The sequence below is a fragment of the Ammospiza nelsoni genome, chromosome 5 (assembly GCF_027579445.1).
Source record: "Ammospiza nelsoni isolate bAmmNel1 chromosome 5, bAmmNel1.pri, whole genome shotgun sequence".
Taxonomy (NCBI): Eukaryota; Metazoa; Chordata; class Aves; order Passeriformes; family Passerellidae; genus Ammospiza; species Ammospiza nelsoni.
Window position 1 is genome coordinate 46,329,485 of NC_080637.1, and position 18,629 is coordinate 46,348,113.

Below are 18,629 nucleotides of genomic sequence, written 5' to 3' on the forward strand. Positions count from 1 at the left end.
ACTAAAGAAATCTGCCAGAACAGTAAGACAATAGGCTTTTTAATTTTTCAGATTTCTTAACTAAAGAAATCTGCCAGAACAGTAAGACAATAGGCTTTCTGTGTCTATACTGAGGACCACTATTGGAAATAGCAGTTGTAATAAGTACTAGAAACACACTGAGTGCTAACCATTCTGCAAATAATCTACTGGTAGCAGCAAGGCCTCCACAGACTGAAAAGCTACTCATTATGATCAACCATATTGGGTTCTGATTATGTACTCTGTGTGTGTTACACAGCTACCTTTAGTAATAGCAATGAAAAATGAAAAAGACCAAGAGTTTCCAGGAGCAAGTAAGAAACCCCTCTTTTAAACTAGGTTTACAACAGTCATAAGGTGAAAACTGCAGTGCCTAGACTTGATAAAATACAGATGCTTCCATGTTACTCCATCTTTGGAAATAAAATGCTGAAAAGGAAAAACAGAGTGAGCATATTAAGCTCAGCATACATAAACCAGACTTAAGTACGTTCACATAACTACAGAATCCACTGATAAAACTGTATCTGCTTGGTCTAGAACTCTGTTTCATTTTTTTCATAGTTGCTGTTTGCGATGCTAAGTAAACACAAATACTCAAAAATATATTTAAAGTATAACCATGGCCAGTTATTACCAAAATTTTCAGAGACAAGACTAGAAGTGGTGAATTAAAAGCATTTAATCTTCCTACTCTTAGTCAATGGTAGCTTTGCACAAAACTTGTAAATTAAGAAAAATTATAATCGGGTTTATTTATATTCTGCTTTTTAATTAGTAAATCGGGATTATTCCAGATTAATATTATAACTAAAAATTGGAACTAAAATACCTAAATATTAAAAACTACTCCAAAGTCATGATACAGTGATTTTTAAAAAAAAAACAAGAACTACTGCTTCCTACAGAACTATGTTCATGTCCCTAGTCCCACATTCTCCCACATATAGCCTGCAGTATTCCTTACTAAGCAAGAATGTGTTCTGTGTGACAAAACTAGAGTCTGGGTGAGAGTGCACTAGCTGACTGGCTGATTGCAGCCAGAATACATATAAAACAGATTTTACCTATGTCTTTCAGGGCAGGGACTAATTAGGGCCTTTAGCCTCTATCCAGCTCCCTATTTTCATGAAAGTCACAGAAAGGTAATTGATACAGCTATCCCTCTTCCAAAGTTGGTTTAAATTATCTGAAATTAGATTGTCAGTGAATGGCCGACAGATGGATGGGAAGCACGGTCAAGTACTATTTCTCTCCTTTAGTATCAGATTACAGAATACACAAGCAAAAGCCAGGTAGTATGTTTTACATTATTTATACCTTGTAAGAGGAAATAAGGAATGTGAGATCATAACCTTATTATTTTAAAAAGTAATACATATTTTAAAATTATTTGCTACTTAATTTCAGAACAGACATTTCTATTGCACAGTTGGCTTCACAATCCTGCTAATCTCAAAGGAGCTATTTATCTTCACATACCACATATGTGTTAAGCACCCCAATGGGAAATATTACAGGAACTACAACATTTGTTCACTATTACCATGAAGATCATAACCTGACATGCATCAGGAAGCTTCATTCTCTCATGAATAAAAACTCTCCCAGTGAACATGTTAAAGAAAAAAAAGAACACGTTAAAAAAAGACCAAAAAAACTCAACAAACAATGCCAACAAACAAAAAAAATCACTACTAAGCAAAATAACTCACACAACAAAACCAAGGACAGGTTCAGTTATTTGCCAGCAGTCAATTACTACTACCAGTCATTCATTCTGGATGATTACTGAAGATAGAAGTCAGGTTTGGTTCTACAGGTGGATGACTTTCATGAAAGACACCACACTCAGGACATACCCTGTTTTAGTGGCTGTGGTGAGGAAATGGTAAATCAGAACATAAAATGAAAGCACATGCACACAAGTGACTGCTACAGTGTACGAAAGCTGTGTTAGAAGACAAAAGGAAGAGCAGTACATTTGTGACCTTTGAAAGAGGCTTCCAAATGTGAAACCATTGGTAGATGCACTCATTAGGGAGGATGAAGTAAACTCAATTTTTAACCCAAATGCAAACAATACCTGCAGAGTATTTCAACATATTGAGTATTTTTGTTTTGCTTGATTATGCAATGGATAAGGTCAGATAAAGCAAAAATATTTAAGATCAAACAATGCAGTAAATTGTAATCCGTTAGTGACCTGCCCTTTCTGAGAACACAGTTCCTTGCTTTTCTATATGACATGGATTACAGTGTATGTAAGTCAAGATAAGTGATTCATGGTAGGAAAAAAAAACAGACGATATCAATAACTTCCTCAAATTTTTTTCTACTTTGTAAGTTTGTATGAATGTTAATATTAAAGAGAAATTCAGTGCAGCTTTTGCATTCACAGAGTACATGTATTTACTTTTAGCCTTTGGAGATGGAGGAACTTCTGGAGACAAAACGCAAGACTGATGTTCTGCACATTCCAGTGGGCATTCCTCTGAAATGCTTGCATTTCCTGTTTCCATATATTCTGCAAGTTAAAGATACAAATACACTTAAAAGTCTGAATTAAGTGGGTTTATTTCAATCAAAAGTATATTTTCTACTTCATTTTTCATTAAAGACTTTTCAAATTTTCATATTAAAATCCTGTAATAATTATTAACTCATAACAATATTATTATGAATATTAATATTGCCATTGACAAACATTAATATCACAACCCTGTAATAATTATTCATAAACACTGCTGCCAGGCAGTCATTTGTTGAAAGTACTGTAAAACACTAAAATGGCCAGTGCTTCAGTCTGTGGAAACAGCTACAGAAATCTCATTGTAAGGGTAATCAGTTGAGACCATCCCTGTGTTTTTCTTGCCTCCTTGAAACATCAACATGACTGTTCTTTTACATTATTACAGTAAAAAAACACTTTTATTCTAAGTTTGTGGAGATACTTTTGTCAAGATATTCAGGATGTTCAAAATCCATACAAACATTGATATAAGAAAGTCAAATACTCTGCTTGCAGCACAGATACAGTAACACAGGACATGAGGAAAAACAAAAGGCACCCCTGAAAATTTAGTTTAAAATCACAGTCTAAAAAGCAGTGTGCTGAAACTTCTGTTTTTTCTCCTTAAAACTTCCCTTGCCCCATGTTCACAACAATGTTTATAAAAACAGAAAAACATGAAATAATGAATGTGCTAAATTTCAATTTCATTACTGTTCTTTTCTTATAAATAGCTACATTATTTTCATGTGCTTTTCTCCACAAGCTACCTCAATCAAAGACCAAAACATTAATGAATTGCAGTGCAATACTAAATAAGAAGTTAATTTCTGCAATAGTGGCACTTTTCTTTTTTCCAGCAGAGTAACTGGTTCACAATTTGGGGATTTATTCTGCATCTGCATTTTCTTGAGTTTATTAAATTAAATAATTTCATTGTGATAACAATAATAGCATATGTTGCAACACACAGAGCACCAAAGCACAATAATGTCTTTCATCAATATCACACTGAAGGACTAAGGAGTTTCTGGGAAGTGAAATCTCCCTGATTTAATTTCTACAGTCTATAAATGCACTTGTTAAGCTTGCTGTTACTCATGATTAAATAACAAATCCCAAAACCCAAATACAATCTGTGATAAAATAGACATCTGAGAAATTGAAATTGGAAATGGCATAGAACAGCAGTTTCAAAATGCCTTGCAGATTGTTGGGGTATTTTTTTTTTAAATGTATGATTTGAATGTGCCATATATTAAGGTTAATGACTGGCAGTGGTCCCTGGCATTAGCTGTCATAAATTTCATCATATGAAAATTTTGTGTTTGTGTGGGTCTGAAAGCAAATACGAACTGTAGGAGACTATGAGAAAACTAACACCATGACAAAATGCTCTGGAATGTTTTCCAGCTCTGTCAGAGACAGTATTTGTCAAGTTAATGTGCAAGATGGGGATAGGATAAAAAGGAATCCATATCCAAAGAAAACAAAAGAAAAAGAAAATTCATTAATGAAAAATGCTTGCTTGGTAATTATGCAACTGTCCAAAAGGAAACATAATTCTATCAGGTGAGCGTTACAATTATTAGATTATTACAGCTATAATTAGCAGAGGAAATAAAGGAGATATTGCAAAGAACTCTAACCTCGTTCTCACATAATCATACAAGTCTGTGGTTTTAAAGTAATTCTCTATTTTTGCTCTTTGTCAGTCCCTGCTTCCAGACCAATGCAATTACCTCCTGGAGGCTAGTCCTGAAGAGGAATCCCAAGTTCAACATAAGTCTTAAATACTTACTTTAAAAACCACAGAGTTCCTTCCAGGAAATCTTTACAGCTGGCTGTCACAAGCTATGGCACAAAAAGCTTACAATAGGCTGGCTGCATACCAGTGTTTTAGGGCACAACCCTTGAGACTTTGGGCTTTTGTGGGACTACTACTCCTAACTTGGTTTATACTATTGAAAATTCTACCAGATACATACAACATAGAGACAGGGCCTCAGTTTAAAGAGGCTTATAGTCTAGGTAAATGTACACTTACTCATAATACTGTCAGAGAGAAACACAGAACAGATGATCTGTATCAAGAGCCAAAGAAAAAACACACAAAAGCACCGGATACTTTTACCAGCAGCTGCATTCTAATCACCTGCAGCTGGCTAGGAATCGATCTTCAAATCCTCACTGCTGGGTGCTTGAGAGACTGATAAGGGTGGATCATTTTTCTCAAAGCCAAAAGAGAATTCAGAACAAAGCTAAGCTTAGTGACTTATACCATTTCATGACCAGAACAGTGTCCCCATCTGTGGTTTTACACAATTTTAGAGGAAAACTCATCATTCCTACCATAGGGGACAGTAAAGGCTGTTTAGGACACAACCTGTCAAATTCATTATGGGAAGAATGGACCATTTAACCTCTTCACCTTACAGCTCAGTGTAAAGTGAGGACTACTGCAGCTGTTGATACCAAGAGTTAAAAAAACTTGATCAGTTTAGTAGGATGGCTTTCTGTAGTTACCAGATTTTGTCAAAGCCCCACTCAACCTAAATTGGGTGCTGTGCACAAAAAGTAATACCATACAAGTGGTCACACAGCAGTGGAAATAAGAAGAGTGGGGAACATAACTCAAGCAGGGAACAAGCTCTGGGAAGTTCAAACAGTTGGAACTCCAGCTTTCTTAGTTTCTGTAATACCAGTTAGGCCAAAGCCAAAGAGATGGAAAAGACTGAACATATAAGCAGAGAAACACAGCTGCCTCTCAAGCATGAAGAGAGCACGGCCCAGCTCAGCTAGAGCTGCTCCTGAACTTCCAAGGAATATAAAAGCACAACTTGCTTAAACTTCAGCTCCTCTTAGATCCTAATTTCTCACTGAGGTGGTAGGGTTAGGAGCTCTGCTTTGTTTACAAACCTTGGCTGTTAGAGTAATGGTTATATTCACCTCGGAAAACTTTTTATTTTAATGATAAATGAAAACCAATTTTAATCCTTATTTTCCTTTAAATTAAGTATAAGCTGGTTTCTTTTTTTTATATACCCTACTTCAGCCATGCCATGTGGTAGATTCATATAGAATTCTTTCTAGAACAATTTTTCCCTAGGAAGACCAAAACACTCTTTAAAACCTCTAAAAAAAGCAAAAAGGCCAAATTTGACCAGAATATAAATATGAACACTCACCTTTTTAAGCAGAAGACTCTCCAAGTAACTAGATCAGAGAAATAAAACTTACAGAAACCAGTCGCCTCCATAGCCAATATCCCTGCAGAGGGGTGCTTACACCTCTTTCACACCTTCCTGAAGGGCAGCAATCTTCAAAGAAACCCTCTGCCCTCTCTAAGATCTTCCAGAACCTGTCACGTGATTCTACAGCTCTATCGAGTGCTGGCCCAGCCAGGAAACTCTCAAAAAGCTCCTCCCAAAACAGTTCACTTGCCCCCATGGGAAGGAACCCTCCGAGGCTTTGTGACCCAATTCCTTTTCTCTTTATAGCAGCTGCAGTAGCAGGAACCTGACTGGTAACTACCACCGTCAGGTGTGCTAAGGTGACAGACAAGCTGAGATGGAGGCTGGTTCACCTCAGTCTCCTAAATTTCAGAGGACAATCTCTAAATGGTAAACTGAATCCCAGAGAAAGCCGAAATCAATAGATGTTTTTGTGCATGTGTTCAGGGAAGATAACAGAAACAGGCACTGAAGTACTCCTACGATTGTGAGATAGGTAAGGTTGCAGCTAAACTTTAAGTCACAACAAAGGAAGTTAAATTAATTCATGAATGCAGTCAATGCTCTACAGCCTTTGCACAAGGGCCTACAGAAGTTGAAAAGGCCCCAGAAAAACAAAACAAAATGAACCCATAAACAAAACAGAAGATAAAAACAAAACCAAAACAATGAAGAGGAATTGAGACCTCAATTATTTTCATCCCATGCAGCTTTAATTAAATTCTTGATTGAAAATCTATTCCATTCTTCCAGCCTTGACTGAGGCTGGCGTCCTGCACTCAACAGAATGGATGATCTGCTTGTCCACAGAAAGAGGAGAGGGTGAGAATACATTAAAAAAAAAAAAAAACAACAAAAAAAAAAGTCAGTGCTAATGTCACCAAAGCTATTTAGGCAGAGAAGAATAGAAAGGAGTTATAGTTCTGCAGCTGCTTATGTATTTTCCATTTATGAATAATTTGGTAACAGGTACAATGTTAGGTTCCTGAGCAGCTTCAGCAGAATAGAGGAATGCATTTTCCACTGCATCTCCCTCCATACTGTCTGTGCAGCAGCGTTTACTGGGGCTCATGCCATTTTTCATCTGTTTATCTACTATCTTGTTTCATAATGACGAGAATTCTGCTTCCAGAAATAGTAAAAGAGCAAGATTCTAATAGACAGCGTAGTGGGCTGTGCAGAAAGAGTTGAAAGAGTTGAAAGACGGTGCAGCTTGCACCTGCATCACGTTCACATGTGCTGAAACTAAAACACAGCTGGTTGGTTTAATTTTAGGCCTACTAGCCTTGGCAACATCCCTTTTATCTCCAATGCCTAATTATAAAAGCCCTAAGCGCCAGTACTGTTAACTGCTTCAGCACTGAGTGCTCTTGTTTCACTGCACCCATGAAATGCATCCAGTAGCTTGGCCTTGCTTGGCACAGTATCCTACTTCTCTGCTCTTCCAGTACATAGTACTTACATATCTATTTATTCCTTACTACATGAAGAATCTAAACCCTTATAAGCATTTTGAGTTCAATGCTACTCAGATCTGATGAAGACACAGAAAATGATGTGACATATACAAAAAACATAGAAGTAAAACTTGAACTGTCATTTCTATTAATTCAAACTATAATTAACACGACATTAAAAAAAAATAGGTCTATAGCTTACTCGGCCTTTCTCCTGCTGCTCATTAAAGTGATCTTTTAATTTATTTTCCTTCTACCAGATAATGTGCCAACACCTCAAAAAAGGCGGCAGACTTTGCAAACACACACACACATAAAAAAACTTTTGCAGAAACTTCCATTGCTCTTTTCTCAGGATAGGGAGAAAAGGTGTAAAATAAAGATCACAAGAATGCTAGGATCACTTCTAAAACCTCACAAGCAAAAGGCCTTGCTTCTTTAAACCTACAATCCGTAAAAAGTAGTTGTCTAAATACTCTTTAAAACAGGGAGAACAATTTCTATCCACAATTCTTAAATTCTGGGAGGGCATTTATTCACAGATGGCTATCAGCCCTACTGGCTCTAGTATCAGCTCATGGGATTTAGCGTTACTACCTCCATTAACTGCTTCCAAACACAGAAATTTCATCTCCTTCAAGGAGTTTCTTATAAATAACCCCAAAGCCAACTGATTTTCTTTCTAAACATTTCTTCCAACTCTGTTATTCCTCTGCATAACAGGCCCACCAGTAATACCAGTCACATAATTTCCTTGCCCACTTCTGCCAGCCTGTTCATATGCATCCTTTAGCCTTGGTTTTATATTTTGAAAGCTAATGTTTTATGGCAGGGACAAATACGACACTATGATAATACTATAAACTGTAAAGTGACACTCAGAACAGTGCAAGTGGGAACCAGAAAAAATTAATGACAATACTTGGTGATAACATCTCAGTCTATCCTTGCAACAAGGTGAAAGAACAAATCAATCCCACTTTGGCTGCATAAAGCACAACATTAGCAAGAAACTTAAAAAATTTGGCCAGTAATTGTCTGACATCATTAATTTAATTTCTATTTCCTATATGTCTACATGAAAGAGCCATGTAAGCTGCTCTAGACAACCATTTGAAGACAGCAGCCTTAACAGGAATGTATTTGGAAGCCATGAAATCTCTCTCAGTAATTGCCCTTTCTTAGCATGGAATTCATTATGCACTGAAGTCAAACTCAATTATAGTACATTCAGGATTCCAAAAATTCTAGTGCTTCACTGATTTTTCAGCTACAATAGGTATTTATCCTATTTATTCTTCACATTTTAGTGAAGACTATAGTCAGCTGTCCTTTAGAGGAGGGTAGGTCAACTGCATCATCAGTAGTGCTAGTACTGAATCCTGATTTTTTCAACTTCAGCTCATACTTTGATGGATAAGGATTCAGTGAACATTTTGCTGATGAAAAAGAATATATGTAAGTTCCCCAAAAGAATATATGTGAGTTCTGAAGGAGCTCCTCATGTTGTCTTAGGAGTCAGAATGGCATCTTTGTAACTATTTTTCATTCTTGCACATCACTTCTGATTATAGGCAGAGAGCAAAAATAAACAGCTGCTCATTACAAGACAGTTTCATCACACTAAGAGCTGAAACTACTAAGCAGTCATTTTTATACTTCAAGGCATACTTTTGAAAAAGACTGCATGGCAAAGCAAAAAAATTGATTGAAATTAATAGATTTCTTTTTCTGTGTGTGTGGTAAAGACTGAGGGCAGCTACTGATCCATCAATATGAGAAACCCATGAAAGGTGCTTTTTACTCACAGAGCAAAAAAATATTCATCAGTGGGGTTAGAGACTGCAGGGTTTTTACAATAAGGATAAAATGGAACAAAAAAGAAGCAGTAAAATTAAAATTAGTTTAGTTGGTGATGGGATTTTATGATGCATCTTAAATCAATACCTGAAGGATGATTGATTTGGATGTCTAAGAAAGTGGGAGCTCTGACTGACTGTTTTTCTGTCACTGAACAAGTTCCAGGATGATGTTAACCCTCTTTTCCTCTACATGGTACTGCATTCATGCTGCAGCTCTGTGAGGACTTAAAGGCTGAAGTTTAAGTCTGACTCAAATTAGAAACTCCCTTCTGTTGACAGGGGAAGCCCTGTGTCCCCCACACATCTCTTCCTTCCCACTTTTCAGTGCACATTACTGTCAGTCACCTGGGACAGAGGTAACTCGGAGACCTGAATCACACAGAAGGCAAGATAATTAAAACTATAGAAGGTATAGCTCTACATTTTTGATATTATTTTTCATTACTTTATATATATCATAAATATATATTTTGTATTCTACCAGTTTGTGAACTGAATCAAGTCACTTTGAAGTCTCATGTAAGTCGGGAATATGTAAGGGAACTGTGTAGGTGGAAGTAGAGGAGGAGGAAGGGGGAAAGTGAGGGAAAAGGCAAAAGAAAATAGAAGAAGGGAGAGAGGGAGACCTCAAGGCAATCTGTTAACTGATTCAGCTCTAACATGAATCTGCTCCTTACAGGAATACCTCTCCTAGAGCCTGCAAAATTTTCACTATACTTATAGGAGCTTTGTATCTTCAGTCCATCATCTTACTAGAAAACTTTATGGAACCTGGTCAATTCTTTGATGTAGTTTGGAAGTAATTCAGAAAAGAAATGGCACAGTATGGCTACATGACTTCATTTTCTCTAAGAGATGTTCTTAGAAAATACAGTTATGAGGGAGCCTGTCAGGTGCAGAACCACCACGGAACTGATTAAAATGGCTTATTTAATGGTGGGAATAATAAATACAAATGAAGATGCAGCACTGCAGGGACCTCCTCTGTCAAATGCACTTAATGAAAGGCTAAGCTGAAAACACAGGGAACAAATTCCATAGAATTCCATAGAAATGGCGTTAAACACTGAATAATGTTGTAGTTCATGTTTCATCACTTTACAGCCATCTTCTAGAGTAGAAGATTGAAGTAAACAATGAACTTCCATCAATCTTACACCATGAACGTACGATGGGGAATGAGAACAAATGCGTGTACAGAAAACTTATTATTTCTCCTACAATAACAAGAAATACTGCCTGGTTTTTATTTTTTTTTCATTTAAGGAAAATGAAAAAATATAATGAAATGGTTTGAAAAATTGCCATCATCTTTCAGTCATTTAGTTGCTACAAATCAAGCATTTCAATTGTAGGTTATCATTACAATTTAATGGAACTGCTACTGAAATATTACAATATGTTATGGTGTAATGAAGAAAGTTAAAAGACTAAGTATAAGTGACACACCATGGTAATGTCAGTGGCCTGCAAAAAAGAAAGGGTTTACTCTGAAATTCAAATATTGGACAACTTATTTTTGTTCAACTGGTCTTTTTAAATCAAAAGGCTGCTCCTTTGTGTAATGAAACATTTAAAGATTAGAAATCACAGTACACAATAATATTTCTGCATTGTATCTAACAAATGTGTAATTGAATATGCCTTACCTTGAAGTAGAGCTGCAATTTGGAGAGACTGCTGAGACGGATGCTCTTTAAGTATATCCAAAACTGTTCTACCCAAACTGTCCTTTATGTTGGTATCAATTCCTGAAAAAGAAATGGATCTGTGGTGGAATATTTAACCCTAAATTCTTTGGATTATATATGCGTTATATCAGACTGAGTTTCTAACAAATTGAAAGCAAATGGTTTTACAACTGCATTACAGCTGAAGTAGAGGATACATTTGTTTAAAGCTCGAGCAGCCTAAAATTCACCTGCTGACATGGATGGTTTTTATGTTTCTGTATATCATAGGGATATAAAGTAACCAAACTTGGGATTATTTTAACAGATTGCTCCTAAAGAACGACCATGCTGAAAAGGATACTTTGTAAAATCAATAAATTCTCTGATTGTTTTTCCTACATTTCTCTCCATACTACTTTAATTCATTGGGAACTTTCTGGTGGAACTTTCTGGTCCACAGTACCAGTATGTGTTTTGGGAGCAAGACTGAAAAAGTTTTTTATCTATATGTTAATAAAGTTGTACTTCATGGCAACATTTTCAAAACTCATGCCATGAATAGACTGAAATATCCATGTGTAAAATACAGACACTATGAACAGCCACACGATTTCCTCAGGTTGGGCTTAAAACTGTGAATTAAGTTTGAGGCCTGCCCTGGATCAGGACCTGTTGTACAGGGTACAGCATGACTCTACCTTTGCCTTGTAGGAGCTTCCTTGGAAATTTTGCCTTATGGTAGGAATGCTTAAGTTGTTTTTCAGTTTAGATGTGCTTTCATAAAAAGTAAAAATATTAAATGTCCTAGCAAAAAAAAAGTGAAATTCTTCTCAGGACACCAGAGAAAAACAGAGGAAGCAGGATTTAAAAGGACATTCTGAAAGCACCCAGAAAAGGCTGCAGTTTCCTAACCCAATGGACATTTTCCTAATTTGCTTTGTGAGAAACACAAATTTTTTTTCACTGAAAACAAAACCAAAATATTACTGGGCTATTTAGCAGTGGCAGTTGACTTTCAGAGGCCAGACATACCAACTCACATCTTTTCTTTGTAGCAGCTACTTATAACACCTTCTGACTCTTTTTTAAGCAGAACTAGAAAAGAAGGGATTGTTAGGTACAAAAGGCAGAAGTGGGGAGTGTTGCAAAAGTGCAGAGCATTTGGGGTTGAAGGTGCACAGTGAAGATTCTACTCCACTGTCTTGACAACTTTATTCTGGTAGAGGCTGCAACATGTATTAATCTGAAAAAGGTGGGCTTTTTCAGTGGTCTAAAGGGCTTCATATGCTTGTGTGATGTTCTCCAGTCCTTCCTTTCTTAGGAAATAAAAAGGCCTTTTCGAGGGCAGGTAAAGATCCCTTTCAGCCGCCTTCTTTTTCATCCAAACAGAGAAGTAACTCAGAAGGACCATTTTTTTTCTGAAAACAGGTTTGAGGTCAGGGATACCCTCATTGAGATTCAGATGAAGAGCTGCAAGTAAGATATACTTTCTTTTGCAATATATATGTAATACCACAAGAACTGATAATAAAAACCAATGAGATCCCTCAGTGTAATGGAAGTTCATGGATCTGTAAGAAATTCTTTCTAAGAATTTTCATTCTCATTGGTATTACCATTTACCTGAGAAGACAGTTGTCTAGATAAGTAATTTACCTACAAAAATTCTGAAACTTATTATGTAGTATTATGTTTGGACTTGATATCCCTGTTCTTTTCTTTCAGGACAAATGCAATTCTTGGAGATACAGTGTCTTCCCCTTTCTTTGCAGGCACTCAGTTTATCCAGGAAATGAAGAAGCAAGCAGAATGGTGTGTATGCTAGGAATAGCTAACTGAAGGAAATAAATGTGAACATGAATCTTCTGGTCTCTACATCAAAGAATATTCTTGGCTGCCTTTCAGACTGAATAACAAAATTTTATGTAGCCATTTTGTTCTCATAATACATTTATTCTCACAATACAGTGACATACACTGAGTCATATATGGAATTTCTGAGTCTGAACATCACCTTTGTTCTCTGTGTATAGCAATTTCTTATTCTAAAAGAACACTGTTTTAAGGAGAAGTACATGTGATTAGATTTGCAAAGGCTGATAAAGATAACAGTAATTTGTATAACCAAAACTTAAGGACATACCAAATTAAGAAAATTAAGGGCATTTGTTCAGTGTTTCCTGTAAATCACATTTACCTGTTTCAAGCAAAATGCGTACTACCTCCACCTTTCCAAATAGGGCTGCTTCATGTAGGGCACTCCCTTTTTCTGTCTAGAAAAGAAATATTATGACATTTAAATACCAATTAATTTTTCTGTAAATTATAAATAAAATATTTTTGCCCTTCTATTTTACTTACACATAAAAAACCATGGAATAGGCAAGAATAAATACTAGAATACAAGATGATTTCATTATTGTTCAAGACAAAACCAAAAGTGCTGTCAGTTCTACTGTAAAATGAATAACGATATAAGAAAATATAGTAGGAATGGAACACAGCTCCCTATTAACAAGCCTGAGTTTGTGAAAAATTTCTAAACTCCCCTTACAGGCAGCGAAATTCTACTCAGCACCATCAGTGGAACACAGCTCTTCAGCAGTCAGACAGTTTACATGTGGACATCTACAATTAGATTTTTTTGTGTGAAACTGGATCACACCCTAGAAGGTCAATTCAGTTATATGTGAGAGATGCCCTAGGACATCCTGGGGTCCAGCTGCTGGTCCAGTTGATGTTCACATTTGATCTGCCTCACATCTGCCCCATACAGATGCCTTGGATACCCTAAGGCACCCCCAACAGCTTTAGATGCCTATGCTCATGTCATTTGAATTCTAACTTAGCTGTCTGTGAACTTGATTTTGCAGATTTTTTTGACACAAAATTCTTTGTGAGCAGACTTTTGCTCAAATAAAATTTATAGTACTGAAAAACACACTCTCTTAACAAGCTACTTTTCTTAGTATTTTATACTGCTGTTACTGAAAAATCGGAACAGAATCACTTTCCATCCAATAGCATTAGCTAGAGCACTACTAGATCTCACTGAGTATCTGACTTACCTCTTTTTATGGTGAATTAGATTTTGAAATTTATCTTAGACAAACATTAAAGATTTTGCTGCTTAAATTTGTTTTTTCTGTACTTTATCCAGTCATACTTACTATGGTAGAAAGACCTTAAAGATACATACATACAAAACCCAATTCTGAAATAAAATAGAAATTCGTTATTAATTAGTTGTGTCAGAATGCATCAGAGTTACAGCAATGCAATGACAGGATATTTAGAAGTAAACAGAGATCCTGAGATAGGATGTGAATACACTGTAAGTGTACATATGTCCTACTACTGCTTGGTACATGGAGGTAAAAGTAGAGCATGCCCAATGACATCCACATCCTGCACACCATTTACACAAACAGTATAAAAGAGAGGAGAAGGAAGTCAGTAAGAGAATATACATACAAAACACATATCTCAAAACAACTTCTAATATTTCCATTTTCAGAAGCAATCCAGTTGGACATTCCCAGGTTTATTTGGAACAAGAAGACTAAATATGGAGATTTACTTAGAGATGGTTTCAGAGTCCTTTACTCAAACAATATCTTCAGGATAGTTCCAGTTAGTGCAATTGGCTTCAAAATGGGTAACTCTGCAACAACAGTGCAACCACAGAGGTACACACAGAGATTAATGTGCAGCTCAGACATTTCTGGGAATGAGAAGTTCTCAGAAAAGTCACTGATAGTTAAAGTTCTGATTACTGAAAGAGGCTTGACATCAGCAGTTCTGAAAAAAGCCTATTATCCTCTTGGTGTCATATTGCATTTCCTTTGGATTGGTCACTTACTGGCATGACTATTAGGTGGATCTGGTACTATTAAAATAGAGTTCTCTGTCATCGAGGAGGAGCATTAACAGCAGGTCAAGGGAGGTGGCTCCTCTTCTGCTCACTACTGGGGGTCCACACCAGTTCAGTTCTGGGCTCCCCAGCACAAGATGGAGATGGAGCTACTAGAGAGAGACACAAATTGTTAAGAAACTGGAGCATCTCTTCTATGAAAAAAGACAGAGAGAACTGGGACAGTTGAGCCTAGACAAATGAAGGCTTATAGTGGATTTCATCAATGTGTACAAATATCTGAAGGGAGAGTATAAAGAGGAAAGAAGTCTAAGCAAGGCTTGGTCATGTCCAGTGACAGAAGAAATAATGGGGGAAAACTGAAACACAGTAGGTTCTCTTTGAACATATGAATTTTTTTTTTCTTTGCAGGGAACTGAGCTCTGGTACAGGTTGTCAAGCAAAGTTGTAGGGTCTCAGTTCTAGAAGATAATTCAGTTCAAAGCTTGTCTGGACATGATCCTGGGCAACCTATTCTATGGGATTCTGCTTCAAAGGGGGAGTTGGACCTGATGACTTCCATAGTTCCCTTCCAACCTCAAACAAGCTCTGATTCTGTCAAGGAGAAGAATTAGTGATGTACACATAAACAATAAAATCCACAGAGGTTCAATTGTTAGAGAAAGCCAGGGCACTAAATTTTATTTCTAAAAGATTGAAACACAAAGATGAAAACCAGTTGCACCTTGACTAAAATCAAAGATATCATTCTGTACTAATAAGGATCCTTGTTTAATGGAAAAAATGGACTACATTAGTGACAACTGTACCATGATCTAAGACTGAGAAAGGCCAATATTCTGGCATACTAAATCAACAGCTTTGAGGATGAGGAAGCGGATTTATCCTCTGATTACCCAGTTAAAGGGTGAAAAGGATCCTGATATGATATTTGGCATGGGCAGCAGTCTTTCTGTTCATCAAAATTCCCCACTGGAGGAAAGGTAAGCAATATTTTCCTTGATGAAAGCATCTTGTAAGAAATTGAATTAAAACTAACAGGAAAAGAGGAACTTCCTGTAGATGTTTAAGGCAAACAAATTAGCTGGGAGCAACCTAAGAACCTATAGTTCTGCTAAGCATAAAGGGAGTACAGGAACTTAACCCACCTTTACACATGTAATTCATAGAGTTGGAAGAGGAATCCAAACTTAACTGCCATTTTTTTCCATATATACTTTCTTGCTTCTTAGTCTATTCTACCATAATATTTCCTGTCATATCAGAACATGATCCTAAAATGCTTTATAGACATTCCACACTGCCCTGAATTCTACGGCAATCTGTGCTTTATAACTCTGAGCTATCAGACAATAGTAATGAATGTCATGTCCCGGAAATGAGGTACATATTATGAACAATTTCTTCAAAGGAGGAATTTGAAACGCACACCACATAAACAGTGCAAGGATCTGTACACTGCAAAGGTGATTTCTGAACAAGGGGGAAAATACTACCATGAAACTGAACTAAAAGCAATCTGAGAATATGGAGATTGAAAGCACACTTGTAAGATGCAGCCGTGTAATTCTGCATAAGATGTCATGGAGATGAATTCTGACACAAATCTTAAAAGCCCTAGGCAGGACTTCATGGTAATGGTGAATAACTAACAAGTGAATCAGATCTCTCAATCCAAAAACTACCCAGAAGGCAGAAATGCCCTTGTTACCAGACAGTTACAAAATTCTGCTTTAACTTAGAGGGAATGCTAAAACTCAGGATGAACAGGGCCAAGAGAAATTCAGACTGGCTAAGTAGATGCATCTCTCTTTTAGATGTACATGTGGCTTACTACTTGAAGGTAGAAGTAAGTTCAGAATGTTTTATTCTTGTGCATTAGAGCATTTACATAAATCACAAGGATTAAAAAATATAGTTGCAAGTAATTTCTATATATTAAGATGTCCTAGAACTTTTAGGTAGCTCTTTTTCACTTATAACAGTGTGCTTGTGCACCAATATATTCTTTTTGTCTATACTATAGCAAGTGAGCTTAATATTTATAGACAATTTTCACTGCTTTACTTCCTGAATCTTTCATTGCCTTGGATCATATTTTCCTGGCAAAGTAAACACTACCATTCTATTTGGAAAGTCTTTCCCAGTGATACTTAATACAGAAACTGCTGACAATTTTTCATGAACAAAGTGAGCTAAAGTCTACTTGAGTTTGCTCCAATGGATAATATATTGACACTGGCATAATTTTCTGTATATGGAATACAGAGAACTAGAGCACAAATTGTGCTAAACATAATAAAACAGTACCTGCCCCTGCTTACTACTAAATACAGGTCAACTGGACACATAGATCAAGCTAGGACAGGAGGACATTGTCAATAGGCACACCAAAATACCCAGGTCAACTTGGAGTACAATTTGTAGGCTCACAGAGAAGCATCAAGGATTTTAATAATTACATATTTTCTTTTAATCATGTAAATATGCAAGAGCTTGTAATTAGGTCACTTGTCTAGTCCTTATTCATAGGCAGTTTGCTATAGTTCTGACATGGATTTCAGACAGAACCTGAAGGACAGAAGGTAGCTTTGCAAATTGATTCACAGAATATCCTTCATAGACAGTGAGAGCAAAAAGGAGGGGGCACAGCTTTTGGCAGAAATACCAGGGATAAGCAGTGGAAATTGCCATCATTATTGGAACAGACAGGGAAGGCAAATAGGGATAAATTAAAGTTGGATAAATAGAAGAGGCCAATATTTTAGGGTATTTATAATTATTAAACTACTGTTTACATGAAACATACTGAACTGTGCAGTGTATTAATTTACTGAAGGTCCAAAGTCTCTCACTCAACATGTATATTTTTCATATGTTTCAATTTAAATGAAAACTCCAAAGCATAAAAGATGAAGCAGATTTGTATTGCCCACTCCTAAATAATTCCAGATTGAAGGATAGTGGATAGACCCGGGAAACTAATAAAATGTGTGAATAATTAAATAAAAAAATAAATGCTCTCTTTCATTAGTCCAAATTTTTGCTGTGATTAAAAGTGCTCAAGGAGTAAAAAAGAGAAAGATAAGATGGCTAAAGTAAACCTCCCATTTAAATAAATATGTCTTTACAACTACAGAGTGATACAAGACAGGCTACTCCTATTATCATCTCTAAATATTCTTAGAGGTCTCTATGGTGATAAACTGAATTTATTTAACATGTTTAAATGTGTGCAAAGTTGTTGTTTACCACATAAGGTTTTACTTTGTAAATTGTTCTTTCCCAAACAGTGATGCAGATCAATTTAATTCATAACAAAATAGCTAAGTGACAAGCTGATATTTTTTGCTCTCCTCACCTTAAGCTGCCAGTAATCATCAACAGAATTTTTCAGAGGCTATAGAAGCAATAAGTAAATAAGCCAAATTATGAATATGTTAAGTTGCTGAATGAAAAGGAACATATTGATAGAGAATCTGTATACCAGCAAGAAAATAAATTATATTTCCTTATGGCAACTGGGACAAAACCTCTAAGAAACAAGATAACCTAGTGAAAAAAAAATCTCTGCCTCTGAATAACTACAGAAAAAATCTAAGAATATAAATCACTTAAAAGCATATAGAATATATGTTTTTAAGTGATTTATATTCTTAGAATATAAATCACTTAAATTAGAATAAAGAATATATATTAAAAAATATATATTTTATATATATATAAATATATATAAATATATATAAATATAATAATAAAATATATATATTTATATATTATATATAATATATAAATATAATAATATAAATAAATATTTTATATATTTATATATATATATAAGAATATATTAAAATATAAGAATATAAATCACTTAAATTAAAATAAAAAAAACCACATACAAGTTAGCCCTATAATTTTAGTGGAGATGTCAGAGAGATCACCATTACTAAAAGAATCTTTCATTTCTTAAAAGATTCCAGGCACTGTATTTTTTAAA

The 18,629-nt window shown here is 35.8% G+C and overlaps 1 protein-coding gene across 1 annotated transcript in view; it reads right to left on the reverse strand.

Moving 5' to 3' along the window:
* Positions 1–18,629, reverse strand: part of ANKS1B (ankyrin repeat and sterile alpha motif domain containing 1B) — a 407,322-nt gene that overhangs the window by 328,678 nt on the left and 60,015 nt on the right. The window contains exons 5-7 of the mRNA XM_059471865.1: positions 12,956–13,031; positions 10,735–10,836; positions 2,438–2,548 (exon numbers count right to left, since the gene is read on the reverse strand). Of these exons, the coding sequence (XP_059327848.1) occupies positions 2,438–2,548; positions 10,735–10,836; positions 12,956–13,031 (289 nt within the window). The remainder of the gene's footprint in view (positions 1–2,437; positions 2,549–10,734; positions 10,837–12,955; positions 13,032–18,629) is intronic.